Source organism: Serinus canaria, chromosome 19, assembly GCF_022539315.1.
Source record: "Serinus canaria isolate serCan28SL12 chromosome 19, serCan2020, whole genome shotgun sequence".
NCBI lineage: Eukaryota > Metazoa > Chordata > Aves > Passeriformes > Fringillidae > Serinus > Serinus canaria.
The window spans coordinates 2,034,193-2,060,000 of record NC_066332.1 but is presented as its reverse complement, the minus strand read 5'-3'; the positions used below and the strand labels follow the sequence as shown (position 1 = coordinate 2,060,000).

Sequence of the window (25,808 nt, the reverse complement as noted above, 5' to 3'; positions counted from 1 at the left end):
AGGTTTTTTTTAAATGCAGATCTTCTATCAGGAGGAAAAAAAGGCCTTTCTGAAAATGTGATGTAAAAAGGTCTCGAATGTCTTGGTTACCTCATTTAGTAAAAATGCAGAAAACTTCCTCGGATGAAAATGTTTCAGGATTTGTGTAACTAAAATATTCTGATGCTCATTAACGACAGTCACCTCTGGCTGTCTCCAGCAGTGCCCACACTGCAAAACCAGCCAGGTTCACAAATTATTGCTGTGAGAATCTAAAGAAAGATACAGAAATAGGGATCTAATGAAGCTGCCATAAATACAATTTCTAATTCCACAACATCCAGCTGCCCAGGGAACTCCTCAGCCAGACCCTGCTCCAGGTGCTGCTTCTCCTCACATTTCTGGGGGTCCCAGCTTTGGGAGTTGACACCTGCAGGAGGAGTGGAGATCTGGAAAAGGTTCAGATTTTACTTTCCAGATCTTTGCTCCTTGTGGAGGAGTAAATCAAACCATGGGGTGGTCTGGGTGGGAAGGGACCTCAAAGATCATCAATTCCCAGCCCCTGCCATGGGCAGGAACATCTCCCACTACCCCAGATTGCTCCAAGCCCTGGACACTTCCAGGGATGGGGCAGCCACTTCTCCAGGCAAATACTGACAGATATCAGGAGCAGGAAGAGAGGTTGGGGAATTTAGCAAAAAACTCCAAAGATGAGACAGGAAAAGAATTCCTTCAATGCAGGGTGTGAGCTGTGCATGTGTTAGAGCAGAAAAGGAGCCAACACAGGGATTAGGAGCTACAGAAAACACTGTGACAAAGGCAAAGATGTGCTCAGCAGCTGTGACTGGAGGCAAGAGGAAAATCTGAGGAAAAAATGAAGCAAAAATGGGAGAGGTCTCAGGATTCAAAGGAAGAAGGCACAGCTGGGTAGAAACACAGGCACAGAGCCCAAAATTCAGAGCTTGGCAATGCTATGGAGGAAGAAAGGGCAGGATTTGAAGCTTTGGGCTGAATGCTGCTCCCAAAACTGCCCAGCAAAGGGCTCCCTTCCCTCCCACAACCATGGATCCCATTTGATGTTCCTTCCACAGCAAGCAAGAAGAGATAAATTAAAGCTGAGAACCTAGAGAGGGCTTTGATCCTATTGCCTGGAAATATGGATAAGAATATTTTCTCCAGACATACTTTTGCTATATATGGGAACCAAATGCTGAGTAATCATCCAAACCTTGTGGGGCTGAGCACAGCTGGGATCTGCAGCAGAACACTGTCACAAGGGCCCAGGACAATGGGGAAAAGCAAGAAATTGCTGAGAAAGAGGAGAAAATGGTGATCAAAGGCACTGGAGGCCCCATCAGACAAGAGGGAGAGTTTCAGGCTGGTGAGCTTGAAAATCCAATTGACACATTTATTCTTGTATTGCTGAACTTCAACAGGCCAAGTTATGATTATGCCTTTGCCAGAGAAAAATGATCCTATCTGAGACCTGCTGACTCAGGACAGCAGTAAAGGGATGCAAAAGGCTGAATTTTGGTTTCTTGGTTTATAGATAGCACCAGCTGGCAGGGATGGAGCATTCAGAGCTGCTTATCAGGACATGGCCTCATGTCCCAGGCACTGACAGGGATGGGATGGGGACAGAAGTTCAGATGTGGCATTGTCACTTGTGGTGATGGCCAGGGCACAGCCTGGGCTTCAGAGCTTGAGTGTGCTGAGAACATGGGGGTTTCATTTCTCTAGGTACTCCTCATCCTCTGAAGTGGGAGAAATACCAACTCAAAGAGCAGCATCAATTCTTGCTTTTCACTTAGAGTGCTCCTCAGTGTGGCATAGCTAATTAATGCTTTCAATAGGTGTTAAAAATTCCTGGGCTGTAAGGCAGTAAATGCATTCTGAGCAGGCAAAGGCAAGTGGCTGCAGTTTAGAAGCACAAAGGTGAGATAATGGCCTTCCACATCACTGAACTGTCAACCTCATTTAGCACAAAGCCTGGCATCTGGAGATTTCAAATCATACAGCCGTTTAAAAATATATAGAATGTTAAATTAAATGACAAACACAGGACATGTCACCTTTTACAGGCAGAAATGTAAAACCAAAGCATATGTTCTCCAACTGTATTTGCTTCAGGATCAGCAATATTTTTGTAACCTCATTAGTTTCTTGACTTGGTTTTAAACATGCAAGGATGGATATACAAATAAGTTACAGGTCCTCCACGTGACATCCTCAATTATAAGTCAATCTTTAGCAGCAAAATAAATTAAGAACTGGAAGTTTAACTCTTGTGGAAGGTGAAGACAATGAGGAAAAATTTTGGATGAAAGTCCCCGTGTATTTTGAGCTCTGACTCCAAGAGATGAGTGCCAATATCCCAGATTCAATTTTATTTGGTCATGCACAGCAGTGGGGAGTGCTGCCTGCTGATGGCTCTGAACAAAGCAGCACACCCCCAGTCCAAACTCCTTGTCAGCTCCTGCTGCAGAAGTGGAGCAGCTCTGAGTTTAACATCAGACAGAGCTGGTGCCCCTCCACCTTCCCCTCCTCAGCCCCCAGCAAAAACCATCATTATCACAATTGATACCACCTAATGATCACCAATTAACAACCTCACTGAGCCCTGATCATCTTGAAGCTGTGCCTCCTCCCAGGATGCACCTTCCTCTGCAGGAACTGTGGGACCAGCACAAACCAACTGCAGTATAATTCAATTTTTTTTTTTTTTTTTGGTCAGGCAGATTCACAAAGTTTCAATCATGTTTCATTGGAGAGAAAGAAAAAAGCATGAGCCAAACTTTGAAATTAAATCATGAACTAGTGAAGCATTGCTGGCAGTTCAGCTTACTGGGCATCAAAGTTTAAACTTTGCTTTCAACCTCAGTTTTCCAAACATGCTGTCACTCACCATAATATGGGTTAAAAATAAGAGAAAGCAAAGATGAAATGTAAATGATTTAAATGCATGCATATGTTCTTTTGTAAAATGCATAATGCAGCTGCAAGATTTTTCCTCATATTTTGGACACAAATCAAGGGGGAAATGGTTCACTTACAATACAGTGAATTTTTTATCTAACTTCAGTGCTAAGATGCAGCTCCCTGCAAGCATTTCTCTGTATACTGAGTGTTGGTTTGCTTTTATTTGGGTTTTTTCCCTAGAGTTTAAATACAAACACCAAAACCAAAAGACTACCAGAGCACTTTTTGCTTCTCCAAATTCTTCCACAGCAACTTTCTGCTTGTTAAAAATCCACCAGCAACACAAAAGCTTTGCAGATGATCCACAGCCATTTACCACATCTTATACTCAATCACAAGTAAAATCATCCTTATTTTTAAAATATATTTTAAGTGATGGGCAAAAAGTAGAGTACTCAGTGGTTTGCTCAGCATTCCTGCTGTAAATGACAGAGGCAGGGAATGGCAGGGAATGAATGGGAGCACAGGGTGAAGGACTGTCACCATCCTCCTCCTCAGCTGCCCTGGCGTGCAAGGAGAGTTCTGGAGGTCCCAGCCTCCAGCCCTGGGGCTTTTACTCCTGCTTGGAGCAGCCCACCTGGGATGTCCTCCTTCCAAAGGGAACATGGAGTGTCTGAGGTGAAGCCCTCAGAGTTAAAGCTGGTGCTGATCCCTTGTGGAGGTGAGAAAATCTGTTTTCTGTCTTTGCTGACTGTGTCCTGCTTGTTCTCACCCCCAGGTGAAAATCCCAATTAATGGGAGCTGCAAGGAGCTAGCAAGAGTCTTACTGCAACAGTGCCTTCTCCTGCTTATTGCATCGAGGTAAAATGAGGTAGGCAGCACTTTCCTGGGGTGAATAGTCAGGATTCTTTGAGTGTCCCAAAATTGAAAGATGCTACAAACGTGTCATTTCTCACACCAACAGCACAAAGGGGGATGGCAGAGCCAGCTCCCCCAACTCCCACTCCTCCAAGCTGTGCCAAAGCCTCCCAAACCAGGAGCTCTCCTGCAGCCCAGGTGAGCTGTGGGGGCCAGGGCCAGCTGTGCCACAGGGCCAGGCAGGGAGCCCCGCTCTGAGCAGATGTGAGTGAGCTCCAGGGAAAGCAGCTGTGCAGAGCCCCAGGCTGCTCCACACCAGGCACAAAGGGCTGCCCTGCTGCTGCTGCTGCTGCTGCTGCAGGGAAATGCCAGGGAGGAAAGGCTGGGCAAGCCTGGCATTCCAGGAGAGGATGCTCTGCACCCCAGCTGACCTGGGGACATGGGATTTCTGCTAGCACTATTACAATCACAGAGCTTATAAAATGTATTTGGAAAGGCTTGTGTGTTGGTTTTGGGATAGGATACCAAGGCCCTAGGAATCCACTCTGAGGCCTTAAATCTGTGGCCAAACTCCAGCACAAACCATATGCTGTTCATATCAGCACCTTCTGCTTTTCCCTGGCTCCATTTTCCAGGCCTGCATGGAGCAGAGCCCCGGGGCACCAGGGCTCAGGGAGCACCTCTCACCTGGAGAGATCCCAGGACAATGATGCCAATAACCCCAAACCTGTTTTCTGTCTTTGCTGACTGTGCCCTGCTTGTTCTCACCTCCACAAGGGATCAGCACCAGCTTTAACTCTGAGGGCTTCACCTCAGACACTCCATGTTCCCTTTGGAAGGAGGACATCCCAGATGGGCTGCTCCAAGCAGGAGTAAAAGCCCCAGGGCTGGAGGCTGGGACCTCCAGGACTCTCCTTGCACACCAGGGCAGCTGAGGAGGAGGATGGTGACAGTCAGGGGCTCCTTTCCCTGCTCTCTGCAGCAGCCACTTGCTGGCACCAGCTTTGGCTTTTCAGAGCTCTCCAGCCAGAGCTGGAGCAGTAACCAGCACCCAATTTAGCCTGGGTTGTAATAAAAAGTGAAAGTTAAAAGCAATGCAAGCAGCAGATAAAGAACTATTAAAATCTGGCTGGGGTGATGCCAGGGATGGAGTCCAAGGCAGGGGAGGAGCCACAGCTCCAAGGCAATGGCTATCCCACACTGGTGGGTAATTAAGGAAAACAAAATATTTTCCATCTGTTTCTTTACCCCTTACGTCACCCAGGCAATAAAATATATATACAAGTGAGCACCAACAGGCTGTAGTTCAACTGAAATATAAATATTTATTCCCAGCAGAGAACATCTTTACTCCTGTGAGTAGCCAGGGTGAGGAGGCTGTGATTGGAACACCCTCAAGGTATTAAACTGCACCTTGGAGGAGATGAACTGCCTGGCTAATTTATCATGCCAAATAGCTCAGTTTTATGTGTCATATCCCCCAATCCACACTTCTGCTCACTCATCCTTGTCACACTCTAATGGACAACTGCTAAAACCTGCTCCTTTTGGATTAACACTGGTGAAAATAAGTTCTTATGCTGATATTAGATTAAAAATGACAGCAGGAGGAAGCTGAGAGACAAAAGGAAGGGTCTGCAGAGCCCTGAGGACAAGGGCTGATGTTCTGGAACACCTCCTGGAAAGAGGGCAGGACAAGCTGGAGGACCTCAAGAGGATCAGAACCAGAATCCTGATGGCTGAAACCACTGACATCTAACAGAGACTGCAGGCCAAAGTGGCAACAAGAAATAAAGAAGCCTATTGAGATATTTTCAAAGCAAACATGGGAAATGGTGAACAAATGCTTTGAAAGATAAAGCCTAATTATGAAATCACTAAATAAAAATGTCTCCATTATAAACTGATTACAAATAAACCTTTCCCTGAAACAATACTCCCTCCAAAATTCAAATACTCTTTTAATTTGCACATCCATTTTAAGGCCATTTCAAGCAGTCTAGATTATTAGATGAGCTTAGAATATGTTACAAGCTTATAAAAAGATAAAGATTTGCAAAATGCTTCCTTTAAGCAGTGCAGGAAAAGAGCAGAAATGTCAATGCACACGCTGCCTGCAAATACCAGTGGTGTGTTATTTCTGTGCAATCTCTCAAAACACAAGTACAGACACTGAGGTTTCTGGATCTCTTGTAAGTTTAACAGTAGCTGGGAGCTCTTAGATCTCCAGCTATAATAAATATTGTATCCTACAGGAGCCCGTCGGGAATCTCAGCTCATGTGTTGCTCCACAGAAGATTGTGGTGTCAGATATGATTAGAATCAACACTTCCCACTTCTTCAGAGCTTTAAAGCTACCTACACCCAGCATTAACAGCTGCTAATCAAAGATCATTAAGGGGCACATCAGAATCTCGTATTAAGAATGAGTTTTTGTTAACTAGCACAAAATACCCAGGATAACAAGATTATTTCCCCCCCTCAATAAAGCCATGGCATTGCTGTGCTTACACCATGCTCTAGCCCAGTGCAATTTCTCAGCTGATGTGAACTGAAGGTGCCTTGCCCAGCTGGAAGGTAGAGGCTCACACTTGAGCAGTGAGACACTGCAGAGGCTGCACTAATGGAGCCCTGAACACACGTCAGGCAGGTTGTGTGACACAGGAACAACTGTCTGGGAGCAGCAGCACTGTGCCAGGGACCATTACCAGGGCCCCTGGGGCCCCACTGCAACTTATCTTCCTGGGGAAGAAAAAGCCCACATCCCTGGATTTGGTTACCATGCTGGGGAGGGCACAGTTCACCCAGGGAGCTGTGACATCAACACAGGAACTGCTGGGCCAAAAATCACCTGTGAGAGGTGAACAAGGAGAGCAGCACCTCCAGGAACCTCAACTGCTTAAAGTCAAATTCCACCCAACCCAGCAGGGCCCAGAAATTGCTGAGTTTTGAGTTTCACTTGCACCACTGGAATCAGATGCAGCAGCAGCAGTTTCTTAAGCTGATACAGGCTTGGTTTGAAATGCAACCATCTCAGAAGAGATGAACTGCTCCACTCACTATCAGACTGCTCAGCTGTACCACAGGCACGCTGGGATGAGCAGTCTCCTCTGTCCCTTGCAGGGCAAAGCTGCCCCACATCACCACACTGTGCTGTGGGGAGTGAGCTGCCACCTCCAGAACTGACTAAACCACCCACAATCATCACGGGGTGGAAAATTAAATTAGCATCTAATGATTCTGCTGCCTTTCACTCCCTGCTCCCATGGCTGTCCTCTGCAGTGTACTTCTCCTGCCTCCAGAAAACACCCACCAGTGTTCCAAGACATTAATGCTACTCCATGGCTCCCTGCAGCTGAGTCTTTTCCCAGTCCAGGCAGTGATCCAGCAGCAAGTGCCCCATCAGTAGTGTCAGGTCATTTCAATTTCTCCTCACATCTCCCCAGTCTATAGGGCATAGCTGTTTGCAGATGTAATCATGTACACTGCATTGGCATCTTGGAGCCTGGTGGAGTCAGTTCTGTCTTAAGGCTCTCTTCAAAAATCATCAGATAGCGTTTTCTCAAATTAGATGAAATAAATCAAGTTGAAAACATTCTAAGTACCAGAATTTTGCATTATGCAGCTCATGCACACACACACACTTAGCAAGGCAGATGAGCTGGATGGAGAGAGCAGGAGCACATGGGAGGAAACAAAGATACCTGAGATGTCCCACACGCTGTCACCAGTCAGGGAATAATGCATAAAATGTTATGCAAATAGGTAACATAATAAGCATTTTAAATAGGTACATTAACAGGATCAGCACTGAAGTTATTCCAGGAAAGAAACATAACTTAAACTCCTGTAAATTCAGGCTGACAGGAAAAGTAACTACAAACCAAGCAGTGCTGGGTAGGTTTTTCTGTGTTACTGAACAGGTGATGCCCCCTAAGAGCAGCTTGTTCTCTGCCCATTATTAAAACCTCTCAATTACTGTGAAGAACAGCCCAGGGGCCAAACCCCCTCCTTGCCTTCAAAGCTCAGCATTATCCTGTGGAGCCGGGAGTGCAATCTCTATCTGCCACAACAAACCACCTTTATCCCAGGCAGGTAATTACAGGTTCAGGTCAAGGACTGCAGCCCGGATCCATTTCACGGCCCTGCAGCCACTCAGGCAGGGAGTTCAGCAGCCCTGACACCCGAGCCCAGCAGTGGGAGCCCAGCCCTGGCTCAGCCTGGCATTTATTGCCTGTGGCAGCAGGGACAGCCTGGGAATTCACAATGGTGGTGACTTCATCTGCCAGCTGCATTCACACATCTTTACTACCTGAATAACTGATCTGCACTGCTCCCAGGCAGCACTTTGTGCTCTACAGCGTTTGGGAATAAATATTTGATTGTGCATACAACAGAAAGGAGCTCAGATGGTTTAAGGTGTGACAGCAGAAGTGTTTATTAAATTCCAAGTGAGAGCATTGCTGGACAGTCTGAATTTGTCCCGTGGTCTCTGCCTCACAGGTGTGGTGATGAACAACAAAAGGACAACTCCCTCCCCCACAAAGCCCCAGTCAATTCTTCTGTTCATTAAACCCTCTGCAGGCAGAACTCTGTGTCCACGACCAGCCAGTCACACACAAAAGAGAGGGAAGTACTAAATTACAAGCTGATTTTAAGTGGGCATTGATTGAAGTAACCAGAAGAGAGCTTAGTATTGTCAGAGTTTCATACAACAGTAATAAACAATCTTCATTAAAAAATGATGTGTGCATCCCCCTGCAGCACAGCACTCACCAGGTTTCAGATGAGAACATGAAGGTTCCCCCCACCCCACACACAATTAATGAGGAAAAGAATCCTCAGGATCATTTTCTTCTACAAAATAATTTTATTCATTAAATAATGCCATTCACTGAAATCCTTCCCACTCAATTTCTGCATTTATTCTAGGCAAAAAGAAATAGATTTATGATTCTATTCTGAGATCTCCTCCCAGCAGGAAAGGAAGAGGTTGATGCAAAAAAAAAGAGATTAGACAATTCCTCTGTCAATGTTCTCATCCTCCACTAGCAATGCACCCAAATCATTACTTGGCTGCTGGGTAAGTGTCCAAAAGCTCTTTGTGTGAGGGAACAAACAAGGCTTTCCATAGACAGACACACAGATGCAGCCACTTCTCCTAAATGAGCAGGACTGAGTCACTGAGCACACCTGAGGACCTGAGCCCACACCTGGCTGCAGCTGAAGGGAAACACTCAGGGCAGCTGTGTGGGCAAACTCACTGACCAGCAACTGCTGCCAAATCCTTCCCCTGGAGCTTTTCCAGCTCTGGAAGCTCAGAGTTGACTGTACAGATAGCCTAACCTGCCTCCACCCCTCACTTCTGCATCACTCATCATGCAGAGAGCCCCACCAGGTTTGTTTTTTCAGATGTGTGACACATGTGATGTATGTCACTGTTCCACAGGTCACAGACCAGAGAGGTGCCTGGTTGGGGTGGGTGTGCAAAGATGGCACCTTCAGCTGCAGCATCCCCTGCACACAGGAGGACTCTTTAAGGTTTCTTTTTGATTTCCGGGCTCATAAATAGAACCTGACTTACTAAGGCTTAACCCACCTGTGCCAAAGCCAAGCCCAGAGCCTGAGCACACCTTTGGGAGGAGGGACAGACAGACACCCTCTGCCTGTGGACACAGGGAGCAGCTCCTGGCTGTGCAGTGGTTCTGCTGCTGCATTATCACCAAAGGCTTCCTGCTTTACAGAGAATTAAACTCACTGCTGTCCCCCTTGAACATTCCCAACTGCAGCAGCATCTGGAATTACAGTGCACTTCATCCTTGAGGGAATATTCTCTCTATGATGCATGTGACTCAAATATATGCATTGAGGGACAACTGTCCAGTAGCTTTAGGTGACTGAATTTTTGCAAGCTTCTTGAAAAAAAATAAACCAGGGAAGAGTATCTTAAGGGAATTTTGAGTTGAGAGAAGCAAACTGTAATATACATTTTAAAAATATATCCAGGTGACCTTTACAGATTCAGCCATCCACCTTGAGAATGCCACTGTAAATTTTCATTATTGATAACAGCATTAGAGTTTTGCACTTTTGAAATGAAGACTTTTCCAGGTGATCCTATGAGATTGTCCTTAGCACACCACAGTTTTACAGGCACATGAGGACAAAACCATGCTTAAAAAAAAAAAAACCACAAAACATACAAACTGCTTAATAAATGCAACAACAGAATTGTCACCAAAGGGGGAGAGGGAAGGAAGCCATTGGGAATGGCAGGAGGATAATGGAGATGATAAACATGTACTTGGAGTCTTTTGCTAGGAAGGAGAAGTGATGAGTCAGATAAGCAGAGGCGCCACACGGTTGCATCTCCAAGCAACAGGCAATCAAAGCTCCAGATAAGCATCTTCATAAAGTGCAACAGGCCCCAGTGCAGGGCCAGAGCTCAGCAATCACTTCCTGGTTCAGCTCAGGCAGGAGAAATTTATGAGCTACTTAAAAATCCTTCAAACCTAAAAATGTCTTTTCCACAAAGAGCATCAGCTGTGTAGGGCACGGCGTGGGGAGAGCAGGAAATGAGAATGCTTGAAGTGGTGGACTGGAACACAAACACCCAATGCTGTACATGAGTGGTGTTAATACCAAACCCTTCCCAGCCACAGCTGAGATTAATGGAGTTTTCTGCACATCTCACAGGTGGGAGGAGAAGAAAATCAACATAAAATACTCTTCTTTCCTTTGCTGGGCCCTGTTAAAAGTTCAGTTTGAAATCTCAAAACCAGTGTATATATTTTTCTTGTGTCTCCTTTACTCTGCAACAATTCACACCCCTAAACCATCACACAATTTAGACTCTGAACCCCTAAGTTCTGCATGGGAAAGAGTGAGGATCAGGTAATACAAAACCTGCAAAGAGATGCTAAAATCCCTGAATCAAAAACCAATTCCAACCCAACCTGTCTGGGTGAAGCAAATACAACACTGCCATCAGCCTGTCCCTGACAAAAGCCATGTATTGGTTACAAGAAACTTATGAAGTGTTATAACCAAACTGAGCCACTGCTGCACAGTAAATATATTTCAGTGTCCTAACAATGTATACAATGGATTTTGGCAATTTTCATACAGACACACATGTTAAAGGCATTACAAATGAGGCTTCATCACGTTCCCAGGAGTCACTTCGTGCCCATCCACACCTGAGAAGATGATGAGCATGGAAGAGGCACAGCCCTGTGTGTCCATTGTTTCTGCTGTAGAGGGGCTAACACAGCTTTAGGAGTGCCACAGTTACAGAATGATCACATTGCAGAATTCCTGCACATCCCTGTTACAGGTGAAGGCACTGCTCCTACACAGGAGGGAAAATCCTCACCCTGATCATGCTGATATCTCTCTGTATCAGCTGATAGTGAGGCACAGCTCTGCCATTAATCACTCTGAATCTCAAGTGTCACATATACAGCCTGAAGCTCTCCTGTTATAACTTGGAACCTTTTAGGAGCAATAAGCATAGATGAACTAGGCAAAAAAAAAATCATAACTGATGCATTAATATTTTCTTCTGTATCAAACAATTATTTTCAAAATTACTTTGCCATGTAGTAAAACAAACAAAATTCCCCTCAATAACCAACACCAGATGCTTGTCTAAGCCCAACAGGAATTAATTTAACAACTTTTAAATATTTGAAATGGAATTTATAAGGACAATTCTCAATATCCAAAGTAAATGTGGTTACTATTGAACTCTGTTATAAACACATAAATGAAATATCCTGTAATACCCAAATAAATTCATTTGGCAAACAATGAAGTATCTTGGACTCAGCATTTATATCAAACAGCAAACAGAGTCTGAAACAGGAGCTTTTATTTTAACTCTCTTTAAACCAACCTTCAGAAACCCCTTTCTGTATGTGTTACAGTCTCTTTTTACAGTTTAACCTCAATCCAATCAGGAGTCTCCAGGGATTTTCAAATCACTGAAGATTAAAATCCTCTCTGACTTGACTGTTTGACTAATGCTGTGTGTTTAATAATTCTACTTGTGAGAGATTTTATTTGACAAAATCCTGCTGTGTGGACCCTCAGACGCTGCACAGCTGCACTGGAACATAAAGCTCTGCTGCTGCCCTTGTTTCTTTAGACAGGCTATTCCCCAGCACTGAGGGGGAAAGAGAACTTTATAGTACATCTATTACTCTGTTGATATTAACACAACCACTGTAGTATTAAATCTACACACTCTTTTCAGAGCAGAGCAGTGAAAATGTGCCTATTACACAAACATAGATAAACTCTCCTGTTGTCCCAACTGCTCACAGAAATCAATTACATTTATGATTACATTTCAATGAAAGCTACTTTATAAACGAGATGGAACTGTAATATTCTATGCTTTAGGCATTCATTAATAAAAGCATTTCAGTGTTAGTATTTGTAAATGTTCTGCTTTTTAGTTTAGGCAATTTTTAGCATTCTATAGCTCATGTTAAACTTTACATAAATACGTGTCCAGACCTTACCACAACGCTGTGACTTCACATTTGAGTGGTAAGAGGAGGGGAAATAAAAACCATGGTTATGGCAGGATTGAGTATTTGTATGAGACAGCACTTACCCTGTGGTGCAGAGAATCAGGACAACCTCGATGGCAATAATTAGTACACGTGTTACCAGCCCAAACAAAAGAGCAGGTTGGTGATATGGAGCACAGAAGGAGGCTGTTCCTACCTGAAGTAGCATCGATGACCGTGGAGACGCCGCGCCGGTCGGCCGCGGGCCGCGGGGACCCCGGCATGCTGACGGGCTCCGAGCGCACGGGCTGGATCCTGGGGAGCACACAGCCCTGTGAGCCAGGCTGGAGAACACCCTGAGGGCCACCACATCCCACCCATGGCCTGCCACCTCCTCAGCCACCTAGCCATGGCACCAATCCCACATCCAGTGCTGCTTTACACAGGGGCAGGGATGGTGACCCCTCCCTGGGCAGAGGATTCACAGCCAGCACTGGCCACGATGCCACCCAAACGAGAATCACCTGGCACAAGCAGCAATTGGACTGTGAAAGGGCTTAAAAGCCCTTGGAAAGTTCTGGTTTCCCTTGATTGGTGCAGCTGAGATTGGGATAATCTGCCCAGAGACTCAAAGTGGGTATTCCCAAAGAATGGCTCAGATGGGAGCTCTCAGGAAGCCTCAAAGGAAAAAAGGAAAAAGCTCACCCTACCCAAACCTGGTTAAAAAGCCTCCATTGCCCTCCTCAACAGCAGAATTTTAAAGACCAATTTGGAATTGTCGATTCCTTTTGTAACATAGATTTGTATTACTTCTTTTTATTTCTGCTTTCTTTCTGCATGTGCATACATATATATATTTATAAATATATTTAAATAAAATTTGACAGCTACATTCTTACTTGTAGCAGTAATTACACACAAGGAAAAATCATACATTTCAAACCCATGGATTTCCAGTCCAAGGACAATCTGCCCACTTTTCATGGGACAAATGATATCATCCATCTCTCTTGCTTTACTCCTAAGAGTTTCAGACACAGCCCCAAACAATCCAAGTCCCTACCACAGAACTTTGGACTTCAAATCACACGCAGAGTCAGGAGCATGGAAACTTGTTAAATCTGGAGTTAGTGGGCAGGACACAAACACTTGAAACATAAATCTCTTCTACAAATCACCAATAAATGTAAACCCACAGTTACCTTCCCTTTCCTTCCTTCCCTTCCCTAAGCCAACCCCCCTGCCCCCAATTCCAAATCAGCTAATGTCCAAAACCAGATGAATTAAATACACGAAAAAGAATTACAAGGAAGGAAAAAAAGGAGTGGGAAAAACCAAAAACAGGGAGGAGGAAAACATTCCAAAAGTTCACTTACTGTTCCAACACACTGACCGCTGTCTAAATTCATGGCACAAAGCTCCCACTCACGTCTGAGAAAATGAATTTATTAAGCAATGCAGAAACTGTGAAAGGCAAGAGGACACTGAGCAAGGCCACCAGACTCTGTGATGTCTTTGCCTGCCACGTGCCCAAGAAGGGACAGCAAAAGGAATCTGAGCTGCTCGGCCTGGATGGATTTTTCTCACGCACTCTCCCACTCTTCCAAGACTTTCCTCTGGACAAGCCTGACAAAAACTGTGCCACATCCTACACACAACCAGTGTCAGACAGCTGGGAATTGGTTTTATTTCTACCTGAGGCTGTTGAGATCGAGATCATCAGTGTCAAAGTCCAGGAGAGGCTGGGGGGTGTCGCTGGGCCCGTGCGACTGCAGCACGGAGGAGCTGGAGGAGATGACGGTGGTTTGGCCCGAGGGGTGGATGGTTTTGAACTGGAACTGAGGGCCCATCCACAGGCGGCGGTGAGGCCCCGTGTGAGTCACAATCTCCACCTGTGGGAAGGGATATGGCCAGGGGTTAACACAGAGCTGCAGGTCATGAGGGGTTCCTTTGGTGTGCTGGACTCCTGGAATCCTGCTGCTCTCAAGTGAGAAGGGTGCTCTGAGCCAGGGTGTTTGGAGGAATGTCCAAAAATTGGGGATGTCTCTGCTGGAGAATGATGCTTCAACCAAAGCCAAGAGACTTGAGAGCTCATGAGCCACCAGCCTCAGGATACTGAACTCCAGTTCTTAAATTGTTCTAAGATCAAAGCTCCATCCTGGCCACCACTTCACCTGATCCTGTTCTTTCCTCCCCTTGCCATGATGAAATACACCCCAAAACTCAAATGCTGTGACTGACAGTGAACGCATTTCTGCCTGAATCTGCATGGAGCAGGGAGAGGAACCAAGGGCCCACATCCCCCAGACATCCCCAAGCAGGGGAGGGAAGTGCTTCCAGAAAGCTCCTTCCAGCTTTGTTACAGCTGCTTTGTGAAAGTTCACAGCTTCAACTGCTTCCCATGGATACAGTGAGAGCTGGACTGCAAAGCACAGCTCCAAATTCCTGCTGGCACATGTGAGGAGAGGCTGGCATGGAGCATCCTGTGGGAAGCACAGGATCCATAACCCAGAGCCATGGGGAGAGTGCTGGGATGAGCCTCAGCACAGGAACACAACCATGGATGAGCCACACACAAATACATCCATTTAACCAAAATTCTGACAATTCAACAGAAGCAGGGTGTTTGTGATCAGGAAAACTGTAAATAAAAGGGTGAACAACGCATGCAACTTCTGTAATCAAGAGAATAGAATCATTAAGGCTGGAAAGATCATGCAATACAAAACTAAAATCAAAGAGAGCTTTCAAAGATCAGAAAGGGAATGATAAAATGAAATTATTAAGCTCTGGTGAACTCATACTTTTAGAACAGAAAATAGACTATGAAGTAGCTATCAGTTCCTGCTAAAGCAACAATCAGTTTCACAGCAGAAATGCAAATTAGCAGGGAATTCATGAAAACAGATTTTTGTATGGGTACACAGATGTATGCTAGTAATGATTCTCCATCTTTAAGGAGCAATTTGAAACCCTGGCTGATGTCAGTTCTCTGCTCATGTCAGACAACAACCACAGCCCAGGCAGCTCTATTTCCATCTTTGCATTTAGCTCAGCCTAACTCAGCTTGGCTGCAGCCCTTTCTGAGGCAAGTAGCTTTTATGCAGCAGTGTAAATTAGGCCACAGATAAAGTAATCTGTGTATTTTAAGCTTGAAACCATCAGTGTCACAGAGCCGAGAGGTAAACAGATGCCTCTGCAATTTTACTGAGGCTATGGCCAGATGTTCCTATTCACTCTCCTGTTGTGTGCAGGACAAACATATTGTATCTACTTCCCACTGACAGCACACATTACCCACTGTTCCAATTGAAAAGTTGAAGTGAAGGGCGGTGTTTTTTCACTGCTTGCTGTTGCTGTTGATAACAACACTTTAATTTTGAAAAACATCCTTGCACTTTAGGCTTAATCTGAAGTGGCTTGCTCGGGGAGCGCCGGCGTCGCCGCGCTCCGAGGGCTCTCACTGCTCCTGCTCTCAGCAGGAATTAAACATTCCAGGAGCATCCTCAGAATTAGCCCTGCTCTGCGACATCACCTGGGGTTTTTATTTCCCTTTATAAATTTATTTAATCATCTAGAGGGATGGATGTGGTGAAGTTCAAGCAGTCTGAGTTCTGTTGACATCTTGTATCTTCCAAGAATTAGGAATAAACAAACAGCCATAATGTAGGCTTGCCATAATCTCTTCTTCCCTGAGGTTTCACCAGAACAGTAAAACAAGGAAATACCTCCAAACAGTCCTGGAGAGGTGGAAAACTACAGGTGAAATCTGCTCCTAATGAGCTCAGAGATAAAATTCCTGTTGACTGCCCTGATTGAGAAGTTTTGTCATCTTTGTGCTCAGAGAAATCAGACACAGCACAAACAAATGAGACACCTCAATGTGCAGCCCCATCTGAAACCTCAGACAGGTAAATGAATTCACATGACTGGGTTCCCCACTGAATGCTCCTCCTGGACAGGTCCATGTGGAAACCTAACCTCTCATTTCAGGAAAAAGCTGTGTATGATTTATTCACCAGTGGGAGAAGCAAATCCCATCCATAAATATTTCATATTTATGCCATACACCCCAGCAACACATTTAATGCATCACTCCCATAACAACATTGTTCTTAAACCAGAGGAAACCCACCTAATTTGTCAGGGTGAATTCCATGGATCAGGTACCTTGTAATTGCTTTGGCAAATCCAGAGCATTTGTAAATTTTATTTATTTATTTAACTCGAACCTTTCATTTCTAACAGGAACTAATTCTCAGTGTATTATTCATGACCTACATTCTTACACTGAGGTTCTGAGCCAAATGGTCAAGTATTTACTGAGTTCTTATAGAGCAGCTTCATTGACTGAGACAAAGCAAGATTGGATAACAAGGCAAAGATTAGACCTAAAGATATAAAAATCCTCCACCAAGCATGATAGTTTTAAAGCAATACAGCATTTCTATCTGGCCAGTAGTCACAGCAATTCTCAGTAGGAAATGACAACCAGGGAAGGAAGGAAGTGAAGCAGCCATTGCCCATTTTTATGGTCAAAGGAAGGTCACCACCCAAAAGGCAGCACCAATTCTGCCAACTTCCTTCTCCCTGCCCAAAAAGGACCATGCCAGGAGACAAAGGGAGGCAGGACACTTGCTGCTGCCAGCTGAAATTTCCCACTTCATGCTGGGCTTCCAGGGATGTGAGTGTGTCAGGAATGCTGGGGCTTTGTCTGGGACCATCAGATCCATACCCACACCCAGCATGGAGCCAGTTCCACACACAGCAATACCCTGGCTGCTGGAAGGTTACTTCCCATTCAGAGGAAAGTTGGGAATTTTGCTTCCAGAGGCTCCCACTGCTGTTCTGCTGAGCTGGAAGCCCCCAGAGCCTACCTGGGACAGCCACTCCTCATCCTCCTGCCCGCTGTGGTCGGAGGCCAGGCTGTCGTAGGACTCGTGTCTGGTGATGGGCCCAGGGCTCCCTGGAGGCACCACTGAAAGAAACCCACAAAACACAACATCAGACTTACTGCTCAATGCTTTATTAACAAAAAAACAACAAAAAAAAAAGCTTTTAAACTAAGTTAATGGCACAGCAATGCATGTTTTCCTGAGGATTCACAGTGCAATCTGAAAATGGAATCACAGCACCCACTTCTCTTCCTTGAAGTTTGTACTGGAAACCAAAGAACAAACCACGATTTTGACCCATTTTGCTGCTGCCCTGGTGCTCCCCACATCTCCTGGCTCCCCACTCGGAATCCTCCTGCCTGTTTCAGAGAGCACAGCTGATCAACTGCAGGCTTTCCTGTTACTGAACTCCCAAACAAACTTCATGGCTCCAGCAGATGGTTTTGCTTTCAAACCAACAGGAACTTTATGGACTGATCTGAATTTTTTTTTTTGTTCTTTCTATCCCAGGGGCAACTACCAGAGCTGTCAAGATTAGGGAAGCTGCAAAACCACAGCCCAGGGAGCAGCATCCCCCCTGCCTGCTCACTGCATTTCTCCCTTGGGAAATACTTTTACATTTTACTGGAGATTCAAGATGGCTTTACAGTGAGAAAGAAATTTGAAAAAACAACTGAAAAGCTGAACAAATGATTCGTTTTGGTGCTGCCCTGGAAGCCTTTCCCTGAGGAGTCCCAGGTCTTGTGTTTCCACACAGCTTCCGAGAGCAGCATTAACTCTTTCCACCCAGGAGTGATGAAATGCTGAATTCCATGGAAAAGCTCTGCCTGAGAGTTCACCAGCAGGGCAGCAGTGATAAAGCCTCAGCTGAGGTCAGCCCTCAGTCATTTATTTGGCTGTTTAATAAAGCTGCATTTCTGTGCCACACCTATCACAAAGCAGTTTGGAGGGGCTGGCTGGGATGGGGGATCCCCACTCCCACCATTCCCAGTGGGAATGGGCAGTGTGCTGGGAGAAGTGACCTTATCAGACAAGTGATCCTGGCTGGAGATCTGCCATCCCTGGGCTGCTTGTTACACATGCTCATATGGGCATATTTTTCCAAGTTGAAAATGCCCTTGGAACTGTAGGAACAAACTCAGTGTAAAAATGCAAAGTTCCCTTTCCTCTTTCCCCCCTTTCTGGGCACACACCTCTCACATCAGTATCAAGTTCCAAGAGGAGATTAATTTAACCCTGGAAGGACACTTCCAGGAATCTGAGCTCAGAAGTAATCTTTTATCTTCCAACTTAATTCCTTGAAAATCTGAATTCACACTGGAAATTACAACAGACCGATCAGTGAGGTTATTCTGATGCTGCAACACAGAGTATTTTAAATTTCTGAAGAATTTCCCGACCATGCAGGATAACAAATAATAAAATTTCAATTCTTGCAAAGCTTTGTAGCAAAATGTTTTTTACTGGTTCTCCTGTAATTTCTCTTTATTGGGAAAAGAAACAAATGAGAGATCCAGAGCAGGAGCAAGAAATCCCTGGCTGCAGAGAGATATTTTACTGCAATTGCAGGTGGTTTGTTCCTTCCTAAAAGAACCAATTCAGTGCCTTGTGTCTGAGCTATGCTAACTTTACACATCAAATATCAGACTGCAACTGAGTTTCTTTAACCTAGAAATACAAGCTGAAAAAGAATTTTAAAAAAGTGCTTACTATAAATCTAAAGTGAGAATTCAACCACAACTTCTGTCTGACAGTATGACAGGACATGAGTTCCTACAGTCTGCTCATTAAATCAGTCCAAAAATGAGCATTCAAGGACCCTTCTGAAAAACTGGATTGGTACCTAGAGCAAAAATCAGAGTTTTGCCATCAGTACTTGGCAAGGGGCAAAAAGGATCCTTGAGCTGCTCAAAAGTCATAGTGGCACCTTCACTCTCTGTCCTCCTTCAAGGCTCCTTTCCCTGCACTGACAGGACTGATGTTACCCTGATATTGAAGGAAGGCTGCACCTGGAAAATCCACATTGCCAATGAAGTTATTTGTGTGACAATTGTTAGTGCCAGGAAAGCTGCACAGAAGGGACTGTGAGACACAAGTGTCAACACAAGCCAAAGCAAAGGCTGAAATACAGCAGAGCTGATATTCCTCTGGAATTCCAGGACCTGACTCACACAGTTCCATGAATAAGTATGAAAAAACCCCCTCACTGTTTAAAAACTTCTCCTTGCTATTTACTGACAAGTAGAGAAAACAAACAATTTGTAATAATCTCAAATAATTTGCATAGACATTCCTGGCACGTGAGCAAGACCTAGATAAAAACACATTGGAGGAATATTGGAACTAACACACAGTGGGTTTGTTCATGGACAGACTAATTATACAATAAATACCTAAAGCTAAGACAAATCTTCCTTCAAGGATTATAAATTATCATCTTTCAGCAGCATAAAAGTGTTGGAACAAAGAACCACTACAGTTCAATTGTAGTGTGTGCACTTATGGCTTTAATTTGGGAACAATAAATCATTAGTTTACTTAGTTTTGTGTACTTCTTGAACCAAAAGGTTTTAATTTTCTCATTTATAGAAATAAGCTTTGCACAATTCAATTTAATTGAGAGTTATATATGAAATTCCCAATGTGCTGGGCTGCATGTTTGTCCAAATTAAGAGCAAACAAAGGCATTTGAGCACCACAAAGCCTGTTTGTTTGGTGCTGCCTGCCGTGCACATGCCTGCAGACACCCAGAGAGATTGCCTTTTCCATCTCCACAATTATAATTTAATATAATGAACATTAATAATGTCAAATGAGTTTCTAAAATGCAGTAGGAACAGGTCAATGTACTCTTTACTAACCCCTCCAGTCTCCAGTGATGTCTCTGGTGAACAGGTACACAGGATAATAATGATATCCCTTGTTTTCATAAGAACCCCACCCTTACACCTGATTTTGATGCTTTTTCTCTGGTTCCTCAGTTACATCCAGGGGGTGTAGAGACCTGAGGTAATCCCATGATTGTCAACAAACCTCAGGGTCCGTGTGCTGGAAAATTCAGCTCCACAATTTGAATTATTTCCTTCATGACTTTGTCCCACAGCATCACCAGCAGAATGGGATGGTTCTGGTTCAGGTCTCCATGGAAGCACTCCAAATTCACCACATCCACCTTTCTTCCCTGTGGCTGATGGGATCTCAGCTCTGTCAGGGGTGGTTTTGGTGTCCCACACTTGTGTAGCTCACGTCCAGCACGTGCTTTGTGGGTTTGTGTCAGAGCTGCTGCTCTGTGCCTCTGGCTCTACCTCTGCTCAAGTGTGACAACAAAGCAAAGGCCAGGATTTCATTTGGGCAGAACACTCCCAGCCATGTTAACAATAAACTGTTTGTAGGCTGGAGATATGCTCCATGTAATCTTTCTTGTGGCTGCACGTTACTGAACAAAGTTCTGGTTTTAATGCAGTTTTCAGCTTGTAAACTCCCACAGGAGCATGGCACGCAGATTAAAATATCCTCTTTTACCCTGAACTACTCCCTGCTCATTTTTTTCCTGTTTGGACTTTCTGAGATTCTCATATGCATAAATATAGTAAAATTAAGCCAAAAAGGGGCTATAAAGCAGGAGTTTAGCCAGACTGACAGCCAATTCCACACCACCAATTGATTAGAGCTGGATTCATTCATTATTTGTGTACTGTCCACAGTTTATTTGGTGCTTTATGGACCATCCACTCTCTGTATCAGCACTTTAATAAAGACATAGGTAGGTCTGTAATTAGGAGATTAATTCTTAGAATTTTTTTATGACTGCTTTACTTGCTCCTTGCTCACACTGGCCTGGATATTTTTCCCCAAGGAAGACTGGTATACATTCCCTGTGCCTAATTTCAGCTTCCATTCCTTAGGAGGCCAGCCTAGTACAATGCACTTCTAAACCTGTGCAGAGCTAGAACCTGATATTATTCACAGGATAGAGAACCTTAAAGCTGCTCAACACTCAGACTGTGAGCAGACAATCAGTTCGGCACCACAACAGAACAAACATATTCTTTTCTGAGTTAAAGAATAATTTCAACTGCACGAAGCCACGGTGAAATCCATCTGATGGCCATCTTTAAAGAATTACAGAAGAGGTAACCATTTCTATAATTCACCGACTTCAAAAGTATGTTTGACATTATTGTCGGGAAAATTATGTTAACCATGGATTACTGTTACAATCAAAGTATGTAGTGAGAAGTCAAGAGGCTTAGTAGTAAATTTTCAAAGCGGTGCGTGGGGATTTACCCGTTTGACTCCCATTAACGGCAATGGGAGGCGCGCGGCAAAATCCCCGCACGCCGCTTTGAAAACTGACCCCTGCGTGCTCACGGACCCTGCTCTAAGGACTTCCAGATGACCATGCAAGAGAGGAAAGAACCATTTCAGCATGTGCCCTTGTTCATTACTGTTGTTTGTACACATCTGAAAGTGTTTGAGTGGCTGTGCCAGCGCCGCTCCCAGCGCTCGCTTCGGAACGCTCAGGGCGTTAGGGCGGGCGAGCTGGGGCTGGGCTGGGCTGGGGAAGCCACGCACGGGCCCAGGGGTGTCCCTGCAGCACAGCCTCAACAGGCACATTCCCAGCAGCCAAGGCACCTTGCAGAGCTCATTGTCATCTCTATTATTTCACAAGAATGTATCATGAGTTACTCCACTGCTCACTCAAAGATTTCCCTATTTACCCCAGTCCCTCAGTGCTCAGCCAGAAATTAAATTTGCTGCCTTTGACACTCAGTCCTGGTTCTTGCAGGGAGCAGAAAGTGCAGGCTATAGTTCTAAGGAAATGTAGTTTTCCCTTAAAAACCCACCATGAACTCAATTTCATTAGAAACACCTTTTCTGGAAGAGGAGGGGGAGGCAGATTAACCTGCAATCTGTCACGCCTCCAAGGGTGAGAAGCAAACTTGAAAATTCCATTTTCACCATTTGTGACTCTTTCCAGGAAACCCCAAACACATTCTGTGTGAGAAATGCCTCCTTGGAATCAGTTTTCTCCAGGAATATTGTAACCATAGTTTTTTTTAAATATATATATATACACCTACATATAATACAATAGTAATACAATGAAGTAGAATTTCATGAAAATGATTCACTGACTTGAGGCAACATTGGGTAGAAAGAATAATGTAGCAAAGTGGGAATCTGGAAGATGGATTCCTGGCACTCTGATTTTGCAGAGTACCAGGAATCCATCTTCCAGATTCCCACTTTGCACTGGGTACAGCTGAAGGGCAGGAGTGTGGGCACCATTCACAGGACCAGCACAGGGAAATGAGGCAGGTGGAAATGTTCACCCAAATCCCATGGCTTGTTCAGCTCAGGTGAACTCAGGTGCAACTCCCCCACTCTGGGGCAAGGTCAGAGCTGGGTTTGCATAGGGATGGACTCCAGAAATGGGTTATGTTCAACTGGCCAAGTGCAGAACCAGTAAAGCCCAGCAGAGATGCTGGAATGGAGCAGCTGAAACTGCCCCAAGCTCCTGCTTGAGCGTGGCCCTGCCACAGAGCCAGAGCAGAAAGAGGCTTTGAACACCTCGTAACCACACAGCAGAGTAATTGTTGTTACTGCACAGGCTCTGCTTTTGATCAGTTTTACTGTCTGAAACCCAGCTTGTTGTGACAGACATTGAACATACCCAGAGCAAGAGCAGCTCTGGCCTCCCAGAAATGCTCACAACTCAACACAGAAAGGGATGGATCAGCACCTGCACTCCTCCATGCCAAATCCATGCTTAAAGACACACCCTCAATGCAAGGAGAAAGAAGAGGTACAGCACAAAATGGGATTCTCAGTCCAGCTCATTCAGCTGGGAGCAGAGCAGCACCTCACTCTGCTGTGCTCTGAGAAGGGCTGGGGGACCAGAATGTCCAGATTCCTCCTGTGGCACTCCTTGGCTGCCATTCCAGGCAGCACAGCTTGGTTTTCACAGTGCCTGTGTTCACAGCACATACTCACAGCTATTTAATACACTCTCCAGCTTACCCTCAGACTTTCCACAATACTCACTGCCTCTGTGGATGTAACTTTTATTTCTGTCAATGGAATGTATGAAAGGAACATAAAAGGAGCTATAAAGAACCACGATGCTGCTTGGAGACAGAAGTCTTGCCCAGGGTGAGCAGCTTTCATTAGAGGGAGCAGGAAGTGCAAACATGATGTCAGAGCTAGAGAGATTATCTGTATAAATGGTGTTATCATTTAACCCAAACAAACAGCAGGGAAAGGCTCACCCCCTCCCTTTGAAGACAATGGACAGTTACTAAATTGGACTTGTAATGAAAGCCATTTTCAGTGAAACACAAGATATGTGCAACAGTTGGTCCAGAAATGAAATCTCTTATAACAGCCAAAAGTCAAAGGCAGCTATAAATACAGGCCCTAATCTTTTCAAGAATCCCTTAACGAAGCCTATAAAACTGATTGTATCTTACTCAAGTGCAAATTCTTACTCAGAAAAATGTAACAGCCCTGCAAGTATGACTTGGAGAGCAGTACAGGGACAAGGAAGGAGAATGCAGAGTGCTGGTTTGCATGCTCAAATCTTGGAATACAAATTACATTGCATTAAGAATAAACAATTAATGAGACAGCAGAAGCCTCAGCTACAGGTCCATTCTTCTGAGAGAGAAACAATTTCCAGAAGTGGTCAGAGCGGGATGCAGAAACACTGCATCTTTCCTTTTAACACAACAGAAATGCTCTTTGATTATTTAAAAGCCAATTGCAAAGATCTGTCTTCAAAACCTCCTATTGCAGGTTTAATAGCAAAGAGGTGCAAGTACACTTACCAGCAACACGGGAGTAAAGTACAGACTTTTGTTTTAACAAAATCTATATTTATACGATTACATTTCCTATGGTTGAGGGCAGCTGTAATTAATGGATTTCCCTCCTTCCCCTAATGCAGTCATTTGTCAATTTAAACACAGAATGCCCAATCAATTTTGATGTATTTAGTAAGCAATTTGTCAGAGTACTGCACACCAGTTAATATATTAATTCTTGTCACTGGCCCACTTCTGACAACTGTAGGCCGTGTCCATGAAATTGGTCCTGATGAGCCAAAACTCTTGCCTGGAATGTGAAGGTGCCCTTTGCAGAGCCAGAGGAGAGAAATCAGATCTCAATCCATTCAATATCCTTTTGGGGCAGTTTTTGGCCAGATTTAGGCAATGGAGAAAAGAATTCAAATTGGAGAGATAAAGAAGAAAGGAAATAAACATGAAATGAGGATGTCAGACTTTCTGGTGATGCAAAGTTACCTGTTTCCATGGCAATTCCATTATGTGCCATGAACACTGACTATGTCAATTCAAACATGCAAAAAACATGTGAAAGGTACAGAAGTCACACAAAGGAAACAAGGGGTAAGTCAGTCAAATATGCAAAACTTCAGGGCCTGGTAAAAGAGAGGAAAGAAGGAAATAACTCATTTGAAAGAAACCTGAACACAACCAGGATATTGTCATGGACATCTTAACAGCATCCTCAAGAGTTTATACAACCCAAAGCACCTTAATTCCTAAGTAGCAAACAGCAGGAAGAAGGCAGGATTTAAAGAGTAATTAATGACAAAACTTGGCAATTCTGTGGAGAAAGCTCTAACATTGCAAGCTCCTGTGGACACCAAAACCCTCCTGTGCACACTTGCAGTGCCTGGAACAACTCTCCTCCCACTGCCAGGACACTTGAACTGCACCACATGAAGCTATTTATGTTACAGCAAAAACACCTAGGAAGAATGAAATGTGACTTAGATTTCCTTTTGTTGTGGTTAGATTTGGAAGTTGCTCAGGACACAGGTGAATAGAGAGGGAATATCAGAGACACAAATAAGGTAGAATATTATATATTAAACGTGAGGAGTCTAGAGAAATATCTGATACCTAAAAGCCAGCACTGAAGGATTGTCATTAATCCAGGGGTTTGTGGGATGGACTCATGGGAATCTGCTCTGTCAGAAGCAGCTCTCAGGACTGGTGATTCTCTCTCTGACCCACTGCAGAGTTTGGAGCAGGATCCTGACACTTCCTGCCGGCCAGCAGGTTGTGGAATTTAATGTGCAAGTTCACTCTCAAGCCATGAACTTACAGAAAGCTGCAAATTCTCTACTTCCACTTTCTCACCTGTGCAGCAGCCTGAGCTGTGCTAACGGGCTCAGGTAGACACGAGCTGCACACCCTGGTGCAGGTTTCTGCAGCAGATGTCACAGATGACCTCAAAGCAAGGAAACAGCTGTGCTGATCCACTTACAAATACCCTTGGGATAAAGGTCTTGGACACTTGTTGTACAAAACATTTCTTCAAACAATGGTCCCTTGTTCCTTCCTTTCTAGCTGCAAATAAAACTTTCAGATTCTTTAAAAATATTAAAAGCTGAACCATGTGTTGATAACCTCAAGCAGGATTTTTGGAATATTCTCTATTTAGCACAAGAAGTCACCGGCCTGGTTTATATTTTTCAAAGACTAAGGAAGATTTTGGCCTTGTGTTTTGGCATCAAACCTCTTATTTATGAAAACCTGGCCGTGCAGCCCTCCAAGCAGCCTGCCAGACGTCTCATTGTTCTGCCCGGCTGCTGACAGAGGTACTCTGT

General features: G+C 44.5%; 1 protein-coding gene across 8 annotated transcripts in view; it reads right to left on the bottom strand.

Annotated features, from left to right (window-relative positions):
* BCAS3 (BCAS3 microtubule associated cell migration factor) overlaps positions 1–25,808 on the bottom strand; it is a 293,578-nt gene that overhangs the window by 158,103 nt on the left and 109,667 nt on the right. For all 8 annotated transcript variants that reach the window (XM_030232182.2, XM_030232183.2, XM_030232185.2 and 5 more), the window contains 3 exons: positions 17,153–17,253; positions 13,971–14,167; positions 12,493–12,590 (listed from right to left, as the gene is read on the bottom strand). In XM_030232182.2, the coding sequence (XP_030088042.1) occupies positions 12,493–12,590; positions 13,971–14,167; positions 17,153–17,253 (396 nt within the window). The remainder of the gene's footprint in view (positions 1–12,492; positions 12,591–13,970; positions 14,168–17,152; positions 17,254–25,808) is intronic.